Source organism: Vitis vinifera, chromosome 19 (assembly GCF_030704535.1).
Source record: "Vitis vinifera cultivar Pinot Noir 40024 chromosome 19, ASM3070453v1".
NCBI lineage: Eukaryota > Viridiplantae > Streptophyta > Magnoliopsida > Vitales > Vitaceae > Vitis > Vitis vinifera.
This window is the reverse complement of record NC_081823.1, coordinates 8982634-9009510: the sequence shown is the minus strand read 5'-3', so window position 1 is coordinate 9009510 and position 26877 is coordinate 8982634. Positions and strand designations below refer to the sequence as shown.

Genomic DNA, 26877 nt, shown 5'->3' with positions numbered 1-26877 from the left:
ATAGTCATTTGAAATGGCACCAAAAAAATATCACTCAGATAAAGTTGAGCCTTTTGAGCGCTCACAAGCAGCAAACAAACCAAGAGAGGCATTAATGCATAAGAGAGACGCTTGAAACAAACCAAGTGAGCCTTTTGAGCGCTCACAAGCACGCCAAAATGTCTCAAAATCAAAAGCAAGAGAAACCAATCACTTGATGATTGAGGTTCCTATGGTAGAATGCCTTGACAATTGTAATCATATTTAATGCATAAACACCACCGCTTCCAGCATTGGCAAACATGGTGATCAACACATGTTCCTTCAAGCTAAATGGCCCTGGATTAAGCGAAAATGACCAGTTTGTGAATGGGACGTTGACCTGTTTCGTCGGTAGCATTGTAGCCATAAGCTTTCCCAAGGGGAGAACAACTATCTGTGCTGAAACCGATGAAATGGATAGCTGATTATCCCGGTACCCAAAGAACTGATTCACAAAGGCTAGAAGCACACATGATATTAGGCCGAAAGATTTGGAAGCAAGCAGAATCAGAGAGAGAAGGAAGACAAAGAGGAATTGGGGTGAAAAAATTTGATCACTCGGATGGAATATGTGAAAATTGAAGAAGAGGGCAATGTGGATGCTTTCATATGTCCTCTTTCATTTTCATATTCATATTTAAAAAGAAAAAAAAAAGGACATAAATTGCATTTTGAAAAATGCATGCAGGAAAGGGTGGTACTTAAGACTGCCTATAGATAAACTATATGCTTTTATCATAAAGTGGATGCGTACAATTCTGCCCAAACAACTGAAAGACTAATACAACACAAACAATAATAAAAAGGAAAACAAAAATTTTGGGACTGGGGCTGCCCCATAAGGCCAAGTTAACTTTTAAGTCTTCTCCTTCAAAACCAAAATGTAGCTGTCTGTTCCATCACACTGTTAGAAGCTGCTCTACTTCTTTGCTTCTTGGTTGAATCCTCTTCTCGCATGCCTGACTTAGCCCTGAATACACCCCAAAAATATTGTCTGCTTAATACTTGGCTCTTTATGTTCTGCTGCTGCTGCTGTCATATGAGTAATAACTTCAACTCCTTTTGCTTGCACCCTTCTTTTCCCTCATAGTTTTTCTCTTCTCTTCTCTGCAGGAGTTTTAGAAGAAATAGACAGTTATGATAATGTTTTTGTTCAGGACTTTTGTTGTATTTTCCTGTGAAAATAGTGTTTCATTTGGAATCTTTCTCACTACATTTTTTTTTTTTGATAAGTTCCTTTCTCACTACATTTTATTTTTAATATATACTGATTAGCAAGGAGAGTGCCTTTTACCTGGCTTTTGAGATTTCTTCTCTGGAAGGGAATTTCCTCTTCTTCCTCTTTGTGGTGGTGGATGGGGATTCTTTTTTCCCATTTTCAGGAGCTGCATTCTTCAAACCCCCATTTTCCTTTTTTGTCCCTCTTTTACCCGGATGCTGTTGAGTTTTTTCCTTTTTTGTCCCTCTTTTACCCGGATGCTGTTGAGTTTTTTCTCCCATGTTCAATTCGCTGTCACTGTCATTTTCCTCAGGAGCTTGCTCCTCCACTTCTGATGGTTCTGACGGTGTTGGATTTGGCTTAGAGTTGCTCATTTTCTTCAACTGCAGGAAACCAAAAAGAAAAGTCGATCTCTGTTAAATAATCAGGAAGCCAAAAAGAAAATTTGGAGCCCTGTGTGTAAAATTAAATAACAGGGAAACAAAAGGGAAAAGTCAAAATCATGAATATTAAATAACAGGGCCAGAGATTGCACTAAATATCCATAACATTATGACTACAATCTATATCAAATCAAAGAAAACTGCCTGAGGAACAAAACAAAACTCAGTTTAGCCATGGTTTAAGTTCTTAAAATGTTCATATATAACCAACAAAATTGAACTCAACTCAGCTGTCCCTTAATCCCAACTATTTGGAGAGTTCTGTTGAGAATGCTTGGTGGGGATGAACATGGCAGGGGCACAATTGATTCATGTCATTTCAAATGCACATGATTTTCTCAAACATGATTCAGTGCATTCGGATGGGGTATTTGGTAAATCAACTAAATGATTTAATAATATAATTTAAGTATGTTTGATAAAATAACTTAATATTATAAATTAAAGTTAAAAATGGCTTAAAATAATAAAACAAAATAATTAACTTTTTCTAAATCCCAAACATCCTTTGCCTTCATAGTCCATTTCTCTTTCTTTCCTTATTTTTCCCTCATAATCTTATTACTTAATACCAATGAAGGTAAATATGTCAATTTAATAGTTTAGAAAAATTTTGGTTTTACCAAACAACCTTAATGCTTAAAAGTATGAATCAAATAATAAGTGACTTCAACATAATTTCAATTTAAAGTCATCTTAAGTTATTAAGCATTAAGTATTAAGTTTTACCAAAACACTTACTAAATCATTTGGCATGTGATTTAATGATGCTTGGACACGTGTACAGTTAATTTATACCATCACTCCCAAGTGTGCATCTAGCATGTAGAGCATTGATCCAGGATATTCAAGCCGCAGCATATTCACACATGATTCTATCAGTACTAGTCTAAACAACAGAACAATAACTGATAAACCAATTGATAGTGACAAAAATAATTGAAATATACCTTTGCCACAAAAAATCCATCCATGTTGTGAACATGGGGATAGAAACGCCTAGTCTTTTCTAATGATTGATGAAACCGATGTTCCCTAAACCGTGTAAACCTGTTAACAAGGAAAAAAGCACCATTAAATACAGAAAATGGACAAGGCCTATAACTGCACAACGAGTGAGAAATCAGCATTACCCAGGACGCCCAAAATCAAGTCCACATGGTACAAGTTTTACATTCCTCTTCTTCAGTGCATAATCTATAACTGCTTCATTCTGCAAGATCCGAATTTAGAAACAGGGGGAAGATTGGCCTTAAAAAAAAATCCAAAAAGGTGTTGCCAAAGACAAACCTCAGGAATCATTATCGAGCACGTGGAATAGACAATATATCCCCCAGATTTTGAATTGGCATCCACCATGTCAATGGCAGCAAGTATTAGTTGCTGTAGAAGAAACAAGAAAATGCTAAATTCACATAATAAAACCAAATAAAATGAGAAGTTAATAAAGCATAATCATTTTGAACTAAAAAAAATAATTATTCAAGAGCCCAAGGTCAAAATATTCCTCACAAGGATTGCTTTTGCACTGCGTCACTTGTAAAATTGAGGGCAATGGCAAAAGCACTGGCCAGTGTTTCCACCTCAATACTTTTCCACCATATGGTTATCATTCAGAACATACAAGACCTATGTGATAAGGTGAAATAAATATAAATACTCACTGCCTCTACACCACTCTTTTAACCGTCTGGCGATTACTCCAATAACATTAATCCTACTTAACTGATACACCAGGAGAACTGTCTAGGTAAACCTAATACATCTAGAAAATTTGCATTACTGAAAGAATAATATACCTTCTGTAAATGAGCACATTTCTGTATATCTTCCAAGCTTTTAGAAGTTTTGACGGATTCATCTTTTGATATAACCTGAACAATAAGAAAAAATTCTTACTTGAATTTGTTTTAGACTAAAAAAATGCTAAATCTTATATAGTTTCATGAAGCAACAAGTAGAAGGAAGCAAGTTATTTACCCCAGTCCCGCTGCAAGGGGCATCCAATAACACTCTATCAACTGTATTGTGACCCAATACCTTGGGCAGCTGGTGTCAGGGGGAAAAAATCATTAGATTATTAGCCATGCTGATTCAAATAAAAAATGCTCTTAAAAACTTGACACAGAATACAAAAGATTGTTCTACTTGTCTGCACTTGGCCCTGGGGATGTGAGCTCGAAAGAAATTCACCACACAATATTGGTATAATGAAAAGCAAAAAATCAAGGTCCAAAATATGAATAGAAGGCCATTTTAGAGAAAATCATTCTCAAGTACAAGAAAGAGTTGTAATAAGTTACAAGGAAGAGCATTAAGAATGCTGATGTTCCTATGTTTACACTGCCTGTTCTTACTGTACACCCCCCTTCCATGAGATAGAGGTGTAATCAACTCAGGTGGATAGGCTTAATTGATTGCAATTGTTATCCAGCATGTACAGTGAAGGGTTTGAAATGAGTTCCAAATCCATTATTGAAAACACTATAGATAGTTCACCTGAGGGGCTCTTGTATATTTTGTGTACACATCCAGTTGCACCCTTTTTATGCTTTTATTTTATTTTTTCTTTTTTTAATAGGCAAACAGAGGATATATTAAGCAGTCCCTAACAAAAAGAGGCACCCTATTTACACAGATGGTACACAAGAGGCACCAAGAAAATAAAGTTAAAACAAAAACCTTCAAGACAAGATAGCCACCATAAAGGCCTAATTCTCCACAATTAAGGCTATCTAAAAAGTCCAACAATGCATGCTTCTCCATTCCCAATGAAGCATGAGACCACTTTTTTTTTCTTTTTTTTTTTTTCATCAGAGCATGAGAACACTTCAAAAGGGATTTAATGAAGATCTCCTTTATGCACATTTAACATATTCCTCTTAGTATAAAAACCACTAGAAACTAGCCTGTTTCTATCAAGAAACTATTCATTTAATAAGCAAACTTGTCCACCAAAACATGATATTTACCTAACCCATGAATGACACCAAGCCAACAGTAACAACAAACTAGATTTTCAAATTCTAAAGAATTCAAAGAAACCTCAAAACATAAAACTTTACCGTGTCAAAGAAAAATTAAGGGTAACAAAAGGCACCTCTTTTCCATCGTAGTTACAGACCACAGTATTCGTGACACCCATACGATGTAAATTTGCGGTGAGTGACTTGAGCCTTGGCTCCTTCATCTCATTTGCGAAGATCATCCCTGTAACATTTTCATTAACAAACTAAAAAATATAAATATATGGAGCACATATATTATACTAAACAAAAAGGAATACATGTATGTGCCTTAAACATCTCCCTAAATTCCCCCCTCACCCTTTAGCCAAAAAGTCAGTTTTGCAACTAACTATTCCATATTAACCTACTACAAAATATTTATCATATAAACTCTAAAACTTAAAAAAAAATTAATGTAAAAAATAAAATTATCCACCAATCAGCATGTTAAGTGCGAAATGATGTAAATAAGGCATGCATGCAAGATGCGAGCACAAGCAGAGACACACAACTTAATTAACCAAATCAGCAGGAGAACTCCACATACCGCTGTTTTTCATAAGAGCAGCAATGTAGGTTGTCTTCCCACCAGGTGCAGCCCTGTAACAAGTATAAATTTGCATCATCAGGGAGAATCCACTTAAAGTTCTACAAATGTTCTAAAACATTTCCACTTCCCACAAATTATTGAACTATGTACAAGCATAACCTGGGAAATTCTCCCTTTTTCTTTCCTTTTATTCTTTTAAAAACCATGTGGTGAACCAACATACAATGGAACTTCTGCTGATGGATGGGCTTGGCTCATCTAAGGTCCCATAACCATTAAGTTTTGCATTAAGTAATGCCGTCTATTTTATTATCAGTGATGCATCACATTCCTTGAAACAGTCAGAAAATTATGAAAACTATTTGGAAGAAAACTTATGTTGATCACATAATTAACATCATATAATGAAATTGATAGCTGACATGGCATTACTTTGGTGAAAAACTTGAGAAAATTAAGGAAACTTGAAGGATTTGGCTGTCTTCCCTTACTGAACACAGCTGCAGGGACTTGACTTTATTTAAGAAAACCAACTAGTGTAAGAAATATGCTAAGATCTTATGACATGCCCACAGTGCACCTGCTTTATTTTGTTTGGAGTGAAGCTGCACTAGAAGTGCAACTAGCAACACTGCAATTGGGAACAGACAAATGGAGCTACAAGCTCATTGTAGTATACTAGGAGTGAACAAGCATATATGTAAAACATTCTTTGAAATTTAAAACTTCTCTAAGGAAGATAAGAATTTGTGGCAACAAAATTAAAAAAATGATTCAGATGGGATAGTTAGCAGCATATTCCTTCATGAACAAGCCATAGCTACTTACGCCATATCAACAATCCGTTCCTTTTCTTGAGGGGCAAGAGCCATCACAGGCAAAAATGAGCTTGCACTTTGCAGCTGTGAAAAAATTAAATGTGAGAACTGTGCACAACATATGAAACAAGAAAAATTCAATGCAACATCACAACAGCATGTCACAAATTTAAAACCCACTTACCATGTAAAAACCAGCCATATATTCAGGAGTGGCACCAATTGGCACTTGTGAGTCATACACGACCAAACCAACCTAAGAATTTATAGAAAGGTCCTTCAGATTCTCAATACTGCAGGGGATAAAAGAGGGGGGGGGGGAGAAGAGATGCAGATAAAAATCACTTACTTTTGACCACTTGCTCAAGGGATCTAAATTTACCCCTCTGTTCAACAGAACATCAGCCAAATCCCTTCTACGTGTCTGAGTCATTAATGGAAGAAAAAAAAAACAAGATGCAGAATGTGAGCAGAGAAATATAAAACAGGAATCAAGATCAAAATTTAGCAATGCAAAAGCATCATTTCACCTTCAAGGTATTCGTCCGTAGACAAATAGGTCGAGGTTTTTCAAAAGCTTCAATAAGTTCCATAAGTTCAACAACAGGAAACATCTGTGAAAAGAAAATGGAAAGCAAACTGGGATAAACATCCTAGTAAAGGAAATTTGAGGATAGAAAAACTAACAAAAATTTACAAGGCCAAAGATACATCAGACAAGAATAAAAATATTTGATATATCACCTCCACCAAAACCCCAATGAGGAATTCGTTGTAACCATAGTATGAACCTAAATCGACCCTGAGCTGCTCAACATAATCCTTCCGTTGAGCCCCCTCTTGCCTCAAAGAGTTAAAATTTGACAGTACTCGAACAACTAAAGGCAGATATTACAATTAAGATCGAAAAAACATTCAGAAAATTAATTAGGGAGCAGCTGAAGCATGAAATGCAAAAAATGAAAATAATATATCACTCACTTTCTTTTATCCTCCGCTGAAGATTTGGGAGATCAGGGGGTTGGCGTGCCTCTTCTTGAAGCTCCTAAGGGAATTTTAGAAAGAAACTAGAACTAAGATCATAATAAGAAATTTACAACAAATGAATTTGTATCATACTCATCAATAGCTCCTTGGTAGCTCAAAATTAAAGGCAGTTAGGATAACAAACCTCTTTGGTTGGCAATCTGAACTCGTCAGATTCTTCTTTAATGTTGAGCTGCATTTCAGCCCCTGCTTCTTCTTCTTCCCTTGCCCTTTCTTCATCAATAGCTCTTGACTTCTTCTCAATATCAGATTCATCTGAATCTGAATCTGAATCTGAATCTGAACCTGAACCTGAACCTGAACCTTCCTCTGCAATAACAAAAGTGAACAATGCCTGATCACAAAGGAACTAGGAATATGGGGAAGGAGGGAAAGAGGGGGAGAGAAAGACCTTCATCATCACCTCCTTGGAGGAAATCATCAGTGAATGGATCATCTCCATCAGAAGAAGCTTCAGAATGAGAATCAAACCCATCTTCTTCATTTTCTTCTTCAAAAAGTCCTTCATGATCTACTATTTCTTCAGTTGGGCTATCAGAATCATCAGAAATGTCGTGTTTCTTTGGAGGCTTAGCAGTGAAAACTTCCTTCTTTTGCTTCTTTTGAGCTGGAGGTTTTTGTGATTTTGTGACCTTTTTCTTATTAAGGGCTGCAGGGGCCATTATAACTGCGAACAGATAAAAATTTACAGAATAAAATTGTATCTTAGTATAAGAGAAGAGTACATGAATATATATATATCAAACTGAGAACTTAAGCAACTGTTATGAAGACAAATTAAAAATAAATAAATAAACACTCATTTGCAGAGACACGCAACCTAAACTACAATAATAGACCAAAAGGACAATACACTATGACAGGAGCCAATAGCCATGAGAGATTGCACCACACAGCAAGATTGACTTTTTTGGACATGAGAAGTCCCCGGTCCCACAATCATTCCGACACATTTGGAATCGTCAAGATCAATGAACTGGACTCCTATTAATATCATCCATTTCTCCTTGATCCTTTTGTTCCAATAGGGAAATGGAAAATGCTGATAATGCTATATCATGTGAGAGTATTGATTGTACTCATAGTTAACTTGTAAATCACATCATGGATCATTTTTCTTCTTTTTTTGTATCATGCATCGTATCATATCGTGTATCATAAGTTTTTCGAAAAATAAATACAAAAAATATGCATAAATGTAAATATATATTGGAAACATGAAGTATATGGTAATATATATAGCCAATTTCAAGAAAGATGGTAGGATTTAAAGAGTTAAATTATGTTATTCCATATGAAACCATTGAATACAAGAGTTTTGAAAAGTTCAATTTAACAAAATATGAGTTTAACTCATAGGTTTATCATAAAATCCACAAAAATAAACTTTTTGAATTTTTACATATGATTTTAGTTCCAAATTCCAGACAAGCATATGTGTACTTATATGTGTTGTGAATATGCATTTCTTTATGTATCATCTCCAAAATTTCAAGTTTTCATGCTTGTCATCATTCTTTCCCCACAAAGTAAATAATAAACTAATGTATTCAAATCATTCAAATGAAAAAAAAAATATATATATGAACTTGATTTTTCTTAAAATTATAAAAAATAGTTAAACACATATACATTGTTGTATCGGTAGTTTCGTATATGTACCATAAAATAAGCTTAAGAGAAGATACAAACTGCAATGCATATCGATTTCCATTTAAAATGTATCATAACATTTGATTGAATTATGATTCAAAGAGGAAAAGGAATTAAATAATCATTCTATATAAATGGAATAATTGTCCATTTTTTGTTGTGGGCATAATGGGTCGTACTGTATATTAAGTTTTAAACAACTATTAGTATCCTACTGAAGAATTCACATAATACAAGCCACAGAAAGATGCTATACCTATCCTACTTCCTATAAAACCTCAAACCCAGAAATTTCAAGCAAAACCCTTTCCGAATGATCCCCACCGGGTTTCCCAATAATATTTCCTAAATTAAACTTAGGGCAGAAACTTCAGCATAACCATTCCCCAGCCTCATAAGCATACATACAGCTTCCTTTTGCTTCTAAAAACTACATTATCGTTCATCTTTTGAAATATTTTTCTAGGGTTTCAGTTAAAAATTCACGGGAAAATTTCTTCCTTTCAACAGAGAGAAAAGTAATTTGAGACTGCTAACCAAAGAGATGCCGTTTGTTTCAATTTCAGAAATATAAAAATGCATAAAGAATCAAACAAAGCAAACAAACAAAAAAAATAAAGCTTCAATAAAGGGAAATTAACGAAAACTGCTCGCAGAGAACACACCAGTGACCCTAGTCCACGCGCCTAGTTGTAAAGAATAGTAGGAGGTCACAGCTAGGGTTTATGCTCGCTTCTTCTTCGTTCAGGGTGATCGGCCAGGATATTATGCGAGATAAACCCTAACCCAAATCTAGGGCCGTGGTCTGGTTAAGTTGGGCTTAATCTATGTTTGGGCTGGCCTTAACCTCGGCCCAACTGAATGGATCTGGTCTGGAAGGGGTGGGGGAAGCAAGGATTGAAATGTCGAAAAATTTCGGCGATATCTCGGAGAAATATCTCTTATCGGCCGGCTCCGACACAATATTCGTCACCGATTATCGGCCGACGGAGATTTCGGTCATTTTCGAAAATATCTCCGATATTTCGGTATTTGTCGGTATTTTACCGATTTTTCGGGAAATTTCCCGATATTTCCTACCAGTCCAGCCCACGCACGGATACAAAATCTGTCCAACTTTTTAAAAAAAAAAGCATAAGATGCTATCTGGTAATCTGATCATGATTTGCAGGCAAAGGTTGTGTTTTTCCGCCTGGCTCAAAAATCGTGGATTTAGGGTTCGTGAAATTTAAATCGAATGGCACAAAAGCAAAGAGGGGGTAGAACAGATCCAGAAAACACAGGGAGCCAAAAAAAAGCAAGTTTTTCGGTTTTCCTTGGGGGTTTTGCATGGATTTTCTCGGAAATCAAACGAGGATGAATTTTCCCGGAAATCGAATGGGGGATGGATTTTCTCGGGAATCAAACGGGGGTCGCCAAAAAAATAAAATAATAACATGACTAGATTAGTACCTGCGAGGATTGAGAGTGGCAGAGGAAAATAGAGCCTCTTTAGGGATTCTCTCGTTGGAGGACCCTTCAAAAAAGTGGCAGAGGAAAATAGAGCCTTTTTAGGGATTCTCTCGTTGGAGGGTTCTTGATGCCCGAGAGAGGAGCGGGTGCCTTTTGATTTTTAGATTAGTAGAGATAAAAAAAAAAAAAAAAAATCATGAGAATAATTTTTCACTCTCTATATAAATAATTATTAATTACCAACCTTTATTTTGATTATTAAATAAATTAATATTAATAAAAAAAATTTGTTACCACGTATTTTTAATAAAATTTAAAAAATTAAATCTCAAATAAGATATTTTATATAAATTAATTTAATTTTTTATTTAAAATATAATAAAATATGTTTTAATAAAAATATTTTAAAAATTTTTAAATAAATAATATCTTCAACAATATGAACTGTTTTCATCTAACAATATAATAAAACCACATTACTCTCTTCTTTAGTATAAGAACTATTGCAATCTCATATGTATTATATTTATGTATAAATTATTTTTATTCAATAAAATCAAATATTTCTTAACTCAATTCTAACTAGACACTTTCAAAATTCATATATACTATTTTTAAAATTCAAATATCGAATCTATCGATATCTCTGTTTATGATATTTTTCTTCTTAATTATGTCAATTACACTTACAAAATAACTTTAAAATGTGTATTTTTATTTATTTTATTATTTTTTGAAGTTTTTTCAAGCATTCCTATTAATTTTAAATAATTTTCACTCCACCGATATTTATGAAAAAATATCCACCGATATTTCTCCGGAATTTATCGTCGATATTTCGTCGAAATTTCGAATATTGGTCGCCCTCGATATTCACCCCCGATTATCGATTCCTGGGAATATCGTCAAAAAATCGGCAAATCTCCAATATATCAGAGAAATATCGGTGAAGCACCGATAAATCGAAGATAAGTCGCAAGGGGAGCTGATGCGCGGAGCAACCGGAGGAGAATTTCAAAAAATTGCCGAAAATATCGCCGATATTTCGGTATTTTTACCGATTTTTCGGAAATTTTCCCAATATTTCCTACCAGTCCAGCCCCCGCACAGGATACAAAGTCTATCCAATTTTATTTTTTTTATAAAAAAAAACATAAAATGCTATTTGGTAATCTGATCATGATTTGCAAAGGTTGTGTTTTTCAGCCTGGCTCAAAAATCGTGGAATTAGGGTTCGTGAAATTTAAATCCAATGGCACAACAGCCAAGAGACCCCTAAAACAGATCCAGAAAACACAGGGAGCAAAAGAAAAGCAATTTTTTTGGTTTTCTTGGGGGGTTTTGAATGGATTTTCTCGGAAATCAAACGAGGATGAATTTTCCCGGAAATCGAATGGGGGATGGATTTTCTTGGGAATCAAACGGGGGTTGCAAAAAAAATAATAATAACATGATTAGATTAGTACCTGCGAGGATTGAGAGTAGCAGAGGAAAATAGGGCTTTTTTAGGGATTCTCTCGTTGGAGGACAACTTCAGAAAAGGGTTCTTGATGCCCGAGAGAGAAGAGGGTGCCCTTTTGATTTTTATATTTAGTAGAGAAAAAAATAAAATAAAATAAAATAAAAAATCATGAGAATAATTTTCTACTCTCTATATAAATAATTATTAATTATCAACCTTTATTTTGATTATTAAATAAATTAATATTAATAGAAAAAATTGTTACTACGTATTTTTAATAAAATTTCAAATAAGATATTTTATATAATTTAATTTAATTTTTCATTTAAAATATAATAAAATATGTTTTAATAAAAGTATTTTAAAATTATTAAAATAATTACTGTCTTCGACAAGATGAACTCTCTTCATCTAACAATATAATGAAACCTCGATCTCTTCCTTAGTATAAGAATTATTGCAATCTGATATGTATTATATTATGTATAAATTATTTTTATTCAATAAAATCAAATATTTCTTAACTCAATTCTAACTTTATATACTTTCAAAATTCATATATATTATTTTTAAAATTCAATTATCGAATTTACCAATATATCTCTGTTTACAATATTTTTTCTTCTTAATTATATATATGTATATATATATATATATGTCAATTACACTTACAAGGAAACTTTAAAATGTGTATTTTTATTTATTTTATCATTTTTTGAAGTTTTTTAAGTATTTCTATTAATTTTAAATAATTTTCACTCCACCCATATTTGTGAAAAAATATCTACCAATATTTCTCCAATATTTTCAATATATCCGTAAAATCGAAGTACCGATATATTTGTAAAAACCGATATTTCAAACTTGTATCATTATCAAAAGGTAGAACTTGGTGATACCTTGATAAAAATAAAAAATAAAAAATAAACATAAAATAATTATTTTTATATATGGCCATAAGATTTGAATTTTGTAAAGCCGATTTTTTTTTTTTTGGTTTTTTTTCCTTTTTTATAAATATGTATATTGAAACACACTTTTATGAAATTAGGTCTCAAAACATATTAGAAAAAAAAAACCATATAAATGATTGTGGAATCCATAATATAAAAGAAATATGAATATTACAAATATAAAAAGATTATCAAATTAAATATTATTTTATAAGTAATAAATACATATTTTGTTTATTATTAAACTATATAAGCTATTACAAGAATATATATTTTATATTAGAAACTAATTCATTTTAATCAAATAATTATAAGCATGTTAGAATATTTTATTGTATTATATATATATATATATATATATATATATATATATAAGGAGAAAGGGTAATATATATATGAAGGAAAAAAAGGTTTTGGGTTACCGTTTGGGATGTCCAAAAATCTAGATTGGTTGTTTTCTTATTTCAAATTGTAAATAAAATTACCAATACGAGAACCACTTTGCTTTTCATAGCACAGCACAAGAGTCTTGCTATTCATTTTCACAAAGAAAAAAATTTCAAGAGAACAAGAAATTATTAAAGAGAGGATTTTTGCTTCAGAAAGAAAAATTTTGTTCTTTATAATTTAAAGGTTTTTTTTAGTGACAAATTTTGAATAGTTTTAAAATTTTGTTCTTTATCATTTTATTTTATTTTATTTATTAGGTCAGGTCGAGTTAGTCCATTTGGGTATCCTAACCTAACTCTGGAATCTCCCACTCGCACACAAGATGTGTTGAAGTATTTAATTAAGAAATAAGACCAATAAATAGTTTTGTTTTTCGTATTTACATATGATAGGTCCCATAGAAATACCAACAAAATAATAATCATATAATTTTGGCCCCAAAAAAGAATTATAATCCCATAAATCACCCTTATTTTTATTTTATTATTTCAGATTTTGGCCCCAAGTAAGACTCATAATTCTCAAAAGAGCTTAATTTCAATTTATTTTATTTTATTTTTGTATTTAATTTCTAGTGTTCTGGTTACATAATGCAACAAATCTACCACTCTCTAATAAAATCAAAAGATTGTTTTAATTTTCCTATAATTTATTATAAATTATAATTTAATTATTTATTTAAATAATATGTAGTTAATTGTAATTCTAAAAAAATCATTCCTTAAACCAAAATATTTATTTACATAGAGAATAAATGTTTGTTTGGTTATGTAATTTAAAAATAATTATCTGTTTTTAAAAATTCCTAACATTGTTTGGCAGTTGTTCTCTTAAAATAGTTTTTAAAAACAAAGTAAAATAGAAAATAATATTTAAAGAATAAGTAAAAGTTGTTTTCACAAGTTTAAAAAAATGAAAGAAAAACATATAAAATTTAAAAAAACATAAAAATAAATAAATAAAATTAAACATGATATCATTTTCTTTCTCTTTTCATGATCTAAAATCTTTATTAAAATATGATCATCCATTAAATTACATGTAATTTTCTAATTTTTTTTAACTTCTTTAAATTTGTCATTAAACAAATGAATTTTAAAACAAATTATACTTGATATACAAAATTTATTAATTTTTAAAAGTAATTTGAAACTTAAAACCAATTTAATTAATACTAAAAAGTCATGGAACTCAATATCATTAATAAGTTATAGACTAAAATTTATTATATATATATTTACAAATATTTTTATTAGGTAAATAAACTCGAAATTAAGCAAGACTCAATGCATTGGATTATTAATGAGTTTATAATTTTTTAAAATCAAATAGTGAACCTATTAATACCAAATTTATGGATAAAAATTAATTTAGAATGACTTTATTGTTTCTTTTTTATATACAATCCTTATTTTATGATTTTTTTTTCATTAGGCAAATGAACTCCAAATTAAATAATAATTAATGTGTTGGATTTATTAATGACTCTAGTAATTTCTTAAGAAAACTTAAAACTCAAGTGATGATCCAATCAATATTAGAAATTAATAAATAAAATTTGGTTTAAAATGATTTTATTATTTATCTTCTACACAGAATCATTATTCTTTATTTTTTTTTTAACCAAGTAAGCTCGCTTCAAATTAAACAAGACTTATGTGTTAAATTCATTAATAAGTTTGATAATTTTAAAAAATGATTTATTTTGCACATAATTATATTTTCTCATTGTAAAAATGAACTTCAAATCAAGTGATATTTTGTATTAATTTTATTAATGAGTTGAACAATTTTTAAAAATAATTTGGAATTCAAAAAACCGATCTAATTAATTAAAAATTAAATCAAAATATTTTAGAATATTATGTACACTAAATGTGTACATGAAATGAAAAACTTGACTCATTTACATGTTAAAAATAAATTAAATTTTACTCATCATTTATTTTAAATAAAATATTATTAAAAATTATTATTATTCATTTTTAACTAAATTTATGAAAATGTTAATATCCTTATGTTTCTAACCTATACTAAAATAGTATTTTTTAGAAAAATATAATTTATGATTCTATTGTAATATTATTATTCATGTTTTACTAAAAATTATTTATTTTTTATTTTATTTGTAATTAAAAAACTATTTCCATTTTTAATAAAATTTTGAATTAAATTAAATTTATATTATATAAATTGAATTTACAATATTTTTACAAAACTAAAAAAATATTATTTTTAAAAACAACTAATCCAAATACGTTTTTGTTTTTTATTTTTGAAAACTATTTTTAAAAATAACTTACCAAACACCTTTATTTTTGTAAAACAGTGTACCAAATACCTTTATTTTTATAAAACATCGTACCAAACACCTTTGTTTTTATAAAATACCAGAAAAATTGTTTTTAATTTTTTAAAGTTAAAAACAGTTTTGGAAAAAAAAAAAGTTCCAAAAAACACGGCTAAACGAGCCTAAGAATTTTTTTTCCATATAATTTATATATATTTCTAATAAATACAACATAATTAATTATTTAAATAATATTTAGTGAATAATCATTCCAATAAATCATCTCTCTAATAAAAATATTTAGAGTACATTTGATAATGATTCTAAAAAATGTTTTGAACTTTTTTAACACTTAAATTTTTTTATTTTTTAAATATTATAAAGGCTAAAAACGTTTCTTGAAATCATTATCAAACGCACTTTTGAAGTCTGATTGTGATTTTAAGAAATGTTTTTAGCTTAAAAAAATGTTTTGAATTTTTTTTTAATATTTAATAAAATTTCAGAAACATTCTTAAAAATATCAAAAATCACTTATAGTATTAAAAAACCACTTATAGTATCTTTTTCAGATAAACATGTTATTTTCCTAAAAAAAAACACTTCTACTAAAATTACTTCACTCTAGCTGAATGTAGAATGATTCCTCTTTACATTTTTAAAAATTAAAAAAATTCTTCATCAGGCTAAATGATATGGGTCCACTGTAGTAACCTGTTGCCACTCACCATCAACTGCTTCTTTCCATAATGTCACATTATTGTTTCCATCAGCCACAGCCAATAGGTTTCCAGTCAGCGACCATGAGACCCTCCAAACTGGGGTCTTGAAATCCTTCAAAACTTTACCCTCCCATTGATCACCTTCCTTGCCCACAGTCCATATTACAACTGTTCCATCCTGTGAAGCACTTGCAATTGTGGACTTTGGAAGCCCCAAGTTGGGTGCCCAAGCCACATCCCTTACCCAATCTGTATGCATCTGAAGAGCAGGGAAACAGTCCATCTTCCAATTCCCGTTGTATAGCTTCCACACCTTCACAGTATTATCACAGCCACCAGAAACCAGCTTCTGAACAGGATCCAGCAGACCAGATCCAACCAGAGCACCAGGAGCCATTGATGGGGCCCATGAAACTGAGGTTACTCCAACAGGGTGAGCTTGATCTATCTTTGTGGTGTCCCAAGCGCCATCAGACCTAGCAGTGAAGACAGAGATATTCCCATCAGAGGATCCACAAGCCAAGCAGAGGCCAAGTTCATGAGGTGCCCAGGCAATGGAGTTGACAGATGATTTACGATCACTGAAAACATGAGCTTGTGTCCAGTCATTTTGATTTCCTTCCTTCCAGATTATCACTCGGCCATCACAGGAACAAGAAGCAAGGATTGATCCAAACTTGGGGTGTGCCCAAGCAACCTGCCAAACAGGGCCTTGATGGCCAGTCAAAGTAGCAAGGTGTTGTGAAGCATTATTGCTAACACCAATTATCTTAACGGTGCTATCAGATGAAGCTGTTGCCACTCTCTTTCCATAGTAATCCATGGCAACATCATGGACTGTGTCCTGGTGACCTGTTTTGATCTTCTGTGAAGGCATCTTTCCTGATATCCCTTTTGGTTATCACTATAATTCACCTTCTCAACTTCCTTCAGCTCAGCTTCTTGGGTTCCTTCTCTTGACCTCCTAAGTTTTGTAGGTTGAGAACAAAAAATACCATTACCAATTGATTGGAAACAGGTTGATTTAACTTCCAAACTATTTAAAAACCAACAACTAACTTAGTAAAAGCAAAGCTCAAAAGAACAATTTAGGTGGGATTTGCATATGCTTCCTATTTTTTATTTTTAAAAATGGAACCTTCAACCTTCTATACAAGATATAAGAACTCTCATATAAAAATTCTTTTCAAAATTTTAAAAATTTAAGCAAGTGACTTTACTTCCTTAAATTTAGTTTTTTTTTAGTGTTTTCAACTACAGAAGGTCTCTACCTAGTTTTTGTATAAGAATTCCTACATTTTATATGAGAATTCACATTTTTTTTTAAAATAAACAAGTAAATAAATGCATCCAAACATGCACTTAGTTTTTTTTTTTTTTTTTTGACAAGTAAATAAAATATGCAGATACTTCACAGATATAAACAAAGTATACACTAAATAAATTGTAAACAAGAGCCATTACAAAAAATTTCTATCTACCACCACCACATACTATAAGAGAAAATAAATTTGTTAAGACGTTCGCATGTGCTTGAAAATCCTAGAATCTTAACACTGGCCTGCATGCTAAGTATTGACTCTTGTGCACCAATAAATTAGTTGCACCAACAAACTAATCTGGCAAATGATTATGGTTATTCGTTAATAAAACCTCAAACCCAGAAATTTCAAGCAAAACCCTTTCTGAATGATCCCCACGAAGTCCACAACTTTTACATAATTCCGGGTTTTCCAATAATATTTCCTAAATTATACTTGGGGCAGAAACTTCAGCATAACCAGTCCTAACCTCATAAGCATACATACAGCTTCCTTTTGCTTCTAAAAACCACATTATCGCTCATCTTTTGAAATATTTTTCTAGGGTTTCATTTAAAAATTAACGGGAAAATTTCTTCTTTTCAACAGAGAGAAAAGTAATTTCAGATTACTAACCAAATATGTCGTTCGTTTCAATTTCAGAAATATAAAAATGCATAAAGAATCAAACAAAGCAAGCAAACAAACAAACAAATAAAGGGAAATTAACAAAAACTGCAAACAAACAAATAAATAAAGCTTCAAAAAAGGGAAATTAACAAAAACTGCTCGCAGAGAACACACCAGTGACCCTAGTCCACGCGCCCGGTTGTAAAGAATAGTCGGAGGTTTATGCTCGCTTCTACTTCCTTCAGGGTGATCAGCTAGGATTTTATACAAGATTAGTCCATAATATAAAAGGAATATGAATATTACAAATATAAAAAGATTATCAAATTAAATATTATTTTATAAGTAATAAATACATATTTTGTTTATTACTAAACTATATAAGCTATTACAAGAATATATATAGGCATGTTAGAATATTTTATTATACACTATATATATACATATAAGGAAAAAGGGTAATATATATGAAAATTTTTACTTTTGTAAAAGGGATTTTTTAAAATAATAATAATAATAATAAATAAGAACATCAAGTGCTCTGGATACAATTCCTTTGTTACTTTATGTTTTTAAAAGTTACTTAAATTTTTTTTTTAATTGAGATAATAAAAAAATTAATATCCCAAATTTTTAAACATTTTTTTAAAATCCATCTTTTTTAGGTAAGTTTCAAGTAGCTCTTGCATTTTATATATAAGTTACTATTATTCTTTATTTTTAAAAACAAAAAATACCACGTGTATATAAAAAAATATGTATGGTATTTGGAATATATAAAGCGGTTATTTTACTTTTAAAAAGCAAGTTTGACAAAATTTTGATTGAAATGAAAAACATGATATTTTATATAAAAAATTTGAGGTGTTTTAAATTATTTTTTGTAAAGTGTTTTGAAAAATAATTGAAATTATGGAGGGATATTTCACAAACTTTTGTATTGTATTATTTTTCATATTTGAATTCCTAAATAAAATTTTATATCTATAAACAATTTAAGAATTGCTTTATAATACAATTCTTAGATATTTTTAACCATTCAACAAGAAATTATTAATTGTTTTCAAAAAAAAATTATTTGGACATTACAATAAAAAATAGTTTTCTTGGTAGAACATCCCACAATTTTCAATTGTTTTTCTAATGAAAAACAGATCAAAAAACTATTTTAAATACCCCCCCACTCACAAATTTTTATCTAATCTAATTTTTCAAGTCAATAATACATTGATTTGTGAACATGAAAAGCTCTCAAACACTATCTCACTGCCCATTATTAAACCCTACAATAAAGTCTAAAACCCTTTTATCTCCAACTCTCTATTCTAACTCCAAAACCCTAACCCTGACCACATTAATGGATCAATCCAGAGCTTTTTAAACCCTATTTTATGATAAAAATTAATTTAGAATGACTTTATTGTTTCTTTTTTATATATAATCCTTATTTTATGATTTTTTTTTTTCACTAGGCAAATGAACTCCAAATTAAATAATAATTAATGTGTTGGATTCATTAACGACTCTAGTAATTTTTTAAGAAAACTTAAAACTCAAGTAATGATCCAATCAATATTAGAAATTAATAAATAAAATTTGGTTTAAAATGATTTTATTATTTCTCTTCTACATAGAATCATTATTCTTTATTTTTTTTTAACCAAGTAAGCTCGCTCCAAATTAAACAAGACTTATGCGTTAAATTCATTAATAAGTTTGATAATTTTGAAAAATGATTTATTTTGCACATAATTATATTTTCATATGTTTTCTCACTGTAAAAATGAACTTCAAATCAAGTGATATTTTGTATTAAATTTATTAATGAGTTGAACAATTTTTAAAAATAATTTGGAACTCAAAAAACCGATCTAATTAATTAAAATTAAATTAAATCAAAATATTTTAGAATATTATGTATACTAAATGTGGACATGAAATGAAAACCTTGACTCATTTACGTGTTAAAAAAAGTTAAACTTTACTCATAATTTATTTTAAATAAAATATTATTAAAAATTATTATTATTCATTTTTAACTAAATTTATGAAAATGTTAATATCCTTATGTTTCTAACCTATACTAAAATAGTATTTTTTATAAAAATATAATTTATATTTATATTGTAATATTATTATTCATGTTTTACTAAAAATTATTTACTTTTTATTTTATTTGTAATTACAAAATTATTTCCATTTTTAATAAAATTTTGAATTAAATTAAATTTATATTATATAAATTGAATTTACAATATTTTTACAAAACTAAAAAAAATATTATTTTTAAAAACAACTAATCCAAATAAGTTTTTGTTTTTTATTTTTGAATACTATTTTTAAAAACAACTTACCAAACACCATTATTCTTATAAAACAATAGTTCTTATAAAACAATAGTACCAAACACCTTTATTTTTATAAAACATCATATCAAACACCTTTATTTTTATAAAATATTAGAAAAATTGTTTTTAAATTTTTTAAGTTAAAAACAGTTTTGGAAAAAAAAGTTCCAAAAAACATGGCTAAACGAGCATATTTCATGTAATTTAATATATTTCTAATAAATACAACATAATTAATTATTCAAATAATATTTAGTGAATAATCATTCCAAAAAATCATCTCTCTAATAAAAATATTTAGAGTCTGATTGTGATTTTAAGAAATATTTTTAACTTAAAAAAATATTTTTGAAATATTTTTTTTAATATTTAATAAAATTTCAGAAACATTCTTAAAAATATCAAAAATGACTTGTAATATTAAAAAACCACTTCTAGTATCTTTTTGGAGAAACATGTTATTTTCCTAAAAAAACACTTCTATTAAAATTACTTGGAGTCCTACAACGCACTCTAGTTGAATGTAGAATGATTCCTCTTTACATTTTTAAAAATTAAAAAAAATTCCCTTCGAGGTAGGAACTCTCTAGTAGAAATCGTTATGGGGAATATCACGATGGATTGATGGGGTTGCTTCCAACAATTTCCTTGTCATCTCTCAATTAGCAACTTTCTAGTGGAAGTCGTTACTGGGAATATCACAAGTTATATAAACATGAGGTTTTATCTAGTTGTAAAATATCAGTTCTTCATCAGGCTAAATGACATGAATTGGAACTAAAAGAACAAAAAACAAAGAAACTGGAATCTATGGGTCTTTTAGTTCTTTTAGTTCCAACTCATGTCATTTAGCCTGATGAAGAACTAAGTTTGTTTAGTTCTTGTGATATTCTACAATAACTTGTGATATTTCTGGTAACGACTTCCACTAGAGAGTTCCTAATCGAGAGATGACAAGAAAATTGTTGGAAGCAACCCCATCAATCCATCGTGATAATTTCTACTAGAGAGTTCCGACGTCGAAGGGAATTTTTTTAATTTTTAAAAATGTAGAGAGGAATCATTCTACATTCAACTAGAGTGAAGTAATTTTAGTAGAAGTGTGTTTTTAAGAAAATAACATGTTTATCCGAAAAGATACCATAAGTGATTTTTTAATACTATAAAGTGATTTTTGATATTTTTAAGAATGTTTTTGAATTTTTATTAAATATTAAAAAAAAATTCAAAACATTTTTTTAAGCTAAAAACATTTCTTAAAATCACAATCAGATTTTAAAAATGCATTTGGTAGTGATTTCAAGAAGCATTTTTAGCCTTTATAATATTTAAAAAATAAAAAAAAATAAGTGTTAAAAAGGTTAAAAACGTTTTCTAAAATCACTATCAAATGGACTCTAAATATTTTTATTAGATATATGATTTTTTGGAATGATTATTCACTAAATATTATTTGAATAATTAATTATGTTGTATTTATTAAAAATATATATAAATTACATGAAAAAAATCCTTAGGCTTGTTTAGCCATGTTTTTTGGAACTTTTTTTCCAAAACTATTTTTAAATTAAAAAAATTAAAAACAAATTTTCTAGTGTTTTATAAAAATAAAGGTGTTTGGTACGTTGTTTTATATAAATAAAGGTGTTTGGTAAGTTGTTTTTAAAAATAGTTTTCAAAAATAAAAAACAAAAACTTATTTGGATTAGTTGTTTTTAAAAATGATATTTCTTAGTTTTGTAAAAATATTGTAAATTCAATTTATATAATATAAATTTAATTTAATTCAAAATTTTATTAAAAATGGAAATAGTTTTGTAATTACAAATAAAATAAAAAGTAAATAATTTTTAGTAAAACATGAATAATAATATTACAATATAATCATAAATTATATTTTTATAAAAAATACTATTTTAGTATAGGTTAGAAACATAAGGATATTAACATTTTCATAAATTTAGTTAAAAATGAATAATAATAATTTTTAAGGTAGTACCTAAGGTACAATCCCAAAAAACCTTTGGTGGACCACTTCAACACTCAAGAGAACCACATAATGGGATGCTCTAAGGGTCACAAAGGAAGACCTAAGGCTTGGGAGAGGTTGAGTTCAAGTTTAGCTAAGGTAGTACCTAGAATCCCTTAAGGTAGTACCTAAAGGCCATTAAGGTAGTACCTAAAGGCCCTTAAGGTAGTACCTAAGGTACAGTCCCAAAAAACCTTTGGTGGACCACTTCAACACTCAAGAGAACCATATAATGGGATGGTTTAAGGGTCACAAAGGAAGACTCGAAGCTTGGGAGAGGTTGAGTTCAAGTTTAGCTAAGGTAGTACCTAGGGTCCCTTAAGGTAGTATCTAAAGGCCATTAAGGTAGTACCTAAGGGCCCTTAAGGTAGTACCTAAGGTACAGTCCCAAAAAACCTTTGGTGGACCACTTCAACACTTAAGAGAACCATATAATGGGATGCTCTAAGGGTTACAAAGGAAGACTCAAGGCTTGGGAGAGGTTGAGTTCATGTTTACCTTAAGGTAGTACCTAGGGTCCCTTAAGGTAGTACCTAAAGGCCATTAAGGTAGTACCTAAGGGCCCTTAAGGTAGTATCTAAGTTACAGTCCCAAAAAACCTTTAGTGGACCTCTTGAGCACTCAAGAGAACCACATAATGGGATGCTCTAAGGGTCACAAAGGGGAACCCAAGAAGCAAAATCCGGGAGAAATTTGTTCTGGTTCACATATGAGTCTGTTGAGTTGGCCCAAGGGGAAGGCATTTTCGGTATGAAATAACACCTCGGACCAGAGTGCATGAAAAGGAAAAATTTTCTTGAAATAGTGGACATATCTTGGGTTATGCAAACTTGGGTTTTGAAAACAATATTATTGGGAAATGGGGCCCCAAAACACAACTTTCCCTTCATAATTCTTGTGTTCATGGTGTACTTCCATTTTTGCTAGACGCCTTCTAATAAAATTTTATTTTCCTATTAACAAAAAATTCACAACTGCAACCAAAATCTCTAGCAACCAATTCTCTAATGAATGACCTATCTAATTCTATGTAATTTATTTCATAAAGTCATATTGGTTCTAACATGTTCAATGACCCTAGCAATCCAACCTATAGTTAGAAACTAGATAGGAGAAAAAAAAAATTCACATATAAAATGTGCAACACCTTTTATCAACTATCTCACACATAAAAATATTTCATACATACATACAAAAATTACCTAATCAATATATCGAAAGAAGACTATAAGCGTGTAAAAGCACCTTTTATCAACTCATTTTTTATACAAGAGGGAAGAGAAATGGAAGGTAACCAAAGGAGACCCATAAAAAACAAATAAATAAAGAAAATTACATTTAATGGGGAACCTCAAAAAGACTTGAAATCCTTCCAAACTTGTGTCCAAAAAAATATTTTCCATGTAAAGAAAGATATGGAACAAAATAAAATTGGATTTGAAGCTTCTCGGAGAGAACTATTTGAAAATTTACGATATAAAGGGGGGAAAACCTAAAAGAAAAGGGACAATTTGGATTATCTTGTGAAAATGTGTCATGTTATATCACATGATATGAAATAATATATAACACGATATTTGATATTGTGCAATACAACCTACTTTTCCTATTGATTTGATAGGAATAGATACATCTTGCATGATACAAGTATACAACCCTCCACCCTTTGCAATGTGATATCATCTATCAATCAATTAGGCCTTTGGCAGTCCTCTTGATTTGCAAATGCTTCCAACACCCCGACAAAAAGAACTTAAACCCAAAAAAAAAAAAAAAAATCTTTTTCCCCATAATTTCTGAACATACCATGTTCCAAAATTTTAAACAGGAAAAAAAATTCAAACCCGTTATCATTCAAAACTAAAGCATAATTTTCCAACAACACAATCAAATACATCCATACCACGATTCCCACGTGCTGTTTTTTCCCACTATGATCTTCTCTTATAAAATAATCCATATGGCAATTACATTTCCTTTTAGGTTTCTCACCTCATAAAGAGCATAATCAGTTATTGCCACAATTCATCTCATGGAATTGGAGGTAAAATGAATAAGTTATGTTGTGTTAACAAGATTTAACAAATACGTAAAGAGATTTGAAAAGGACCACCAGCATACCAGATCAGAAATACCTACTTATTCTGATGGCAAAAAATTCAAATATTGGAAAGCAACCACAGTCCAGTAAACCAAACTGTAAAGAACCTATTCACTACTCTTGGGGGCATTTCCTATTTTAGTTCTAAGTGCCGAAATATCCAGACTTCTACATCGACAAAATCACCCATTACAGATAATAAAATTAGAAAAGCATTTTGCCTATGAGAAAAAAGCTACCAAGATTGATCCAGACATAAAAATTATAACTATGTTTACAAAATTCAAAAAAAGAAAAGTATAAGTGACTCGGCATCTAGAAGGCATAATGTAGCCATCGACTAAACAAACAAACAAACAAACAAACAAATAAGATAACCACGTAATAGTTTGCATCCATGAGAACAAGATAAAATTTTTGCCCGTTAAAACATAGCAAGATAACATTCATAACTGGTTAAGATATAGACAAAAACACGCATAAAAAATCACGAACCTACACCTGTGGATTCTGGAAGTCATCCATAGATGCAGCTAGAGCTGGTAGCACTCGTTGATGGTACTGAACTTGCAAATCTGGGCCCATGTCTGTGGACAGTTGCCCAATGGCATTAATAGCTGCCCATCGCACACGAGGATGGGGATTTGGGAATGTATTCAAAACCATTGTCACCATTTGCTCCAAATTTTTTATCATCACCTGAAAATAAAATAGTCAGAATGAATAACTATAGTAGCATGTAGGGACTATTATGATTTATTTCTAATAAATACAAACAAACAAGCAACACAGACAAACTAACAACCTATACTAACAAACCATATTAAAAATGTATTCCCATTATTGTTTCCTCTCATTTCAAAACAAATTGACCACCTTTCAACCCATACTCCAAAATGTTAAATATTCACCTTCCCTAGGTGTGGGAAGTATGTGTTTTTAACAAAGGTAGTAAATAATTTTCCTTAATGAAAATTGGGTTAAATACTTCACAACCAAACTCAATTACCAGAATTATGCTAAATTCCGGATAAACTCCACCAAGTGAGCAGTTAGAATACAAAAAAATCCTATAAGATTTTTATAAAAGTACTTTGGAAAAAAGAAAGAAAGAAAAAACAATTTAAGAGAAAAGAACAACTCCAAGAAAATCCTATGAGATTTTAATCAAAGTACTTTTGAAAAAAAAAAAAACAAGGCAAAATTAAAAAGAAAATAACAATTTGAACAGACTTTTGCGATCTGAGCAAGAGCAATCAGAGTTGCATGGTGTTTTTGCCACTCCGGCACATCCAAATATGCCGGCAAAAGCTCTGAAGCAACAGGTACAATCATATTCCCACCCAATGAAATAGCTAACCTATCCAAACACTCCTGCCCAGCACTGTAATTACTGCTCTCATTCGCATCCTCGTCCTCGCTATCCGCACTATGCCACCCTGGATCATCCTCAATATCCAACAACATCTTCATCAATGTAGCAAAAAGCCTACTTATAAACTACGACAACTTCCTCATCATCCCAGGTGCGCGCTCCCTCGCCTCTGCCAGAGCTATCACGAACTCCACCGCCAAATGTCGCGTCCCCTCCTCTAGGGTCTCAGCCTTCGCAATAGACCCCACCACATCCACCAACTGCAGTCTCAGAAACCACGGCTCTGTCCCGACCAATTCGATCAACAACTTGAGCGCCTCTTTTGTCGTCGCCTTCTGCCCACAATTCAACGCCTCTGTTATCGTGCGCATCATCGCCGGCAACAAGTCCTGAAACCGATCCCGGTCCGTCGAACTCGACAAACACTGAATGAAATTAATTGCATCGCTCAAGGCCGCGATTTTCACATTGGAGCTCAACGACGACGTCAGACTCTGCAAAAACATCGAGTATGGATGCTTGATATGAGAAACTAGGGTTTCCTAGATGTACTGCGCCAACTTCGCAAAAATCAAGAACACTGCCTCCTGAAGCTTCGTCGAATCGAAGGTCACGCACTGAAACATAAACGACAATAGATTCGGCCACCCGTTCTCCAGCAAAATCGACGACGCCAACTCCGAAACGGTGTCGCACAGCTTCTTCGAAATGCTCTTCGCATTCTTCCGCTGAATACACCCTAACAAAATTGATTTCAACGATAACTGAGTGGATGCACTGAGCATTAGGTTTACGATTTTCATTGGCTCCCAAAAACTGGAAATGAAATATCGAAATTGGGAATTTCCTGAGATGGGGTTAGGGCAAAATGACCAGAAGTGAAAGAGACTCACGTTTCTTTGTGTTTCAGCTTTGAGAACGAGTTCAAGTTTCAAATTGTTCTGCTGACATGGAGAGGATTTGCTGATGAGATGGAGAAATTTAGGGGCAATCTGGAAAGAGTAA

General features: G+C 30.9%; 2 protein-coding genes across 6 annotated transcripts; both read right to left on the bottom strand.

The window, feature by feature from the left end:
- Positions 1 to 589: 589 nt before the first annotated feature.
- On the bottom strand, positions 590 to 10405 carry LOC100265196 (26S rRNA (cytosine-C(5))-methyltransferase NOP2B). 3 transcript variants are annotated; one of them, XM_059735277.1, is made up of 18 exons: positions 10212 to 10405; positions 7498 to 7773; positions 7231 to 7415; positions 7041 to 7104; positions 6804 to 6937; positions 6590 to 6673; positions 6409 to 6483; positions 6244 to 6315; positions 6070 to 6143; positions 5239 to 5291; positions 4784 to 4893; positions 3664 to 3732; positions 3483 to 3557; positions 2974 to 3066; positions 2817 to 2896; positions 2634 to 2733; positions 1316 to 1623; positions 590 to 1128 (listed from the first exon to the last, which is right to left on the bottom strand). In XM_059735277.1, exons 2-18 carry the CDS (start codon positions 7766 to 7768, stop codon positions 1074 to 1076), a joined length of 1902 nt encoding a protein of 633 aa, XP_059591260.1. In that variant the 5' UTR covers positions 7769 to 7773; positions 10212 to 10405; the 3' UTR covers positions 590 to 1073. The 3 variants fall into 3 exon arrangements, with proteins under 3 accessions (XP_059591260.1, XP_059591259.1, XP_059591261.1); XM_059735276.1 differs by having other exon boundaries at positions 9425 to 10363; XM_059735278.1 differs by lacking the exons at positions 590 to 1128; positions 1316 to 1623; positions 2634 to 2733 and having other exon boundaries at positions 2813 to 2896; positions 10212 to 10364.
- A 5508-nt stretch (positions 10406 to 15913) lies between these two features.
- LOC104877626 (protein transport protein SEC13 homolog B) lies at positions 15914 to 25959 on the bottom strand. Of its 3 annotated transcripts, XM_059735422.1 has the most exons (3): positions 25858 to 25959; positions 24993 to 25196; positions 15914 to 17052 (listed from the first exon to the last, which is right to left on the bottom strand). In XM_059735422.1, exon 3 carries the CDS (start codon positions 16963 to 16965, stop codon positions 16048 to 16050), a length of 918 nt encoding a protein of 305 aa, XP_059591405.1. In that variant the 5' UTR covers positions 16966 to 17052; positions 24993 to 25196; positions 25858 to 25959; the 3' UTR covers positions 15914 to 16047. The 3 variants fall into 3 exon arrangements, with proteins under 3 accessions (XP_059591405.1, XP_059591404.1, XP_059591403.1); XM_059735421.1 differs by lacking the exon at positions 25858 to 25959 and having other exon boundaries at positions 24999 to 25196; XM_059735420.1 differs by lacking the exons at positions 24993 to 25196; positions 25858 to 25959 and adding an exon at positions 18194 to 18273.
- Positions 25960 to 26877: the final 918 nt, after the last annotated feature.

Bases quoted from the DNA above. Each gene is read 5' to 3' on its own strand.
- LOC100265196 (XM_059735277.1), bottom strand. From the start codon at position 7,768: ATGGCCCCTGCAGCCCTTAATAAGAAAAAGGTCACAAAATCACAAAAA. The intron at 7,105-7,230 runs GTTTGTTATCCT...AAATTCCCTTAG, and splicing joins TCAGATTGCCAACCAAAGAG to GAGCTTCAAGAAGAGGCACG. The intron at 6,938-7,040 runs GTGAGTGATATA...ATCTGCCTTTAG, and splicing joins TCAGCGGAGGATAAAAGAAA to TTGTTCGAGTACTGTCAAAT.
- LOC104877626 (XM_059735422.1), bottom strand. From the start codon at position 16,965: ATGCCTTCACAGAAGATCAAAACAGGTCACCAGGACACAGTCCATGAT.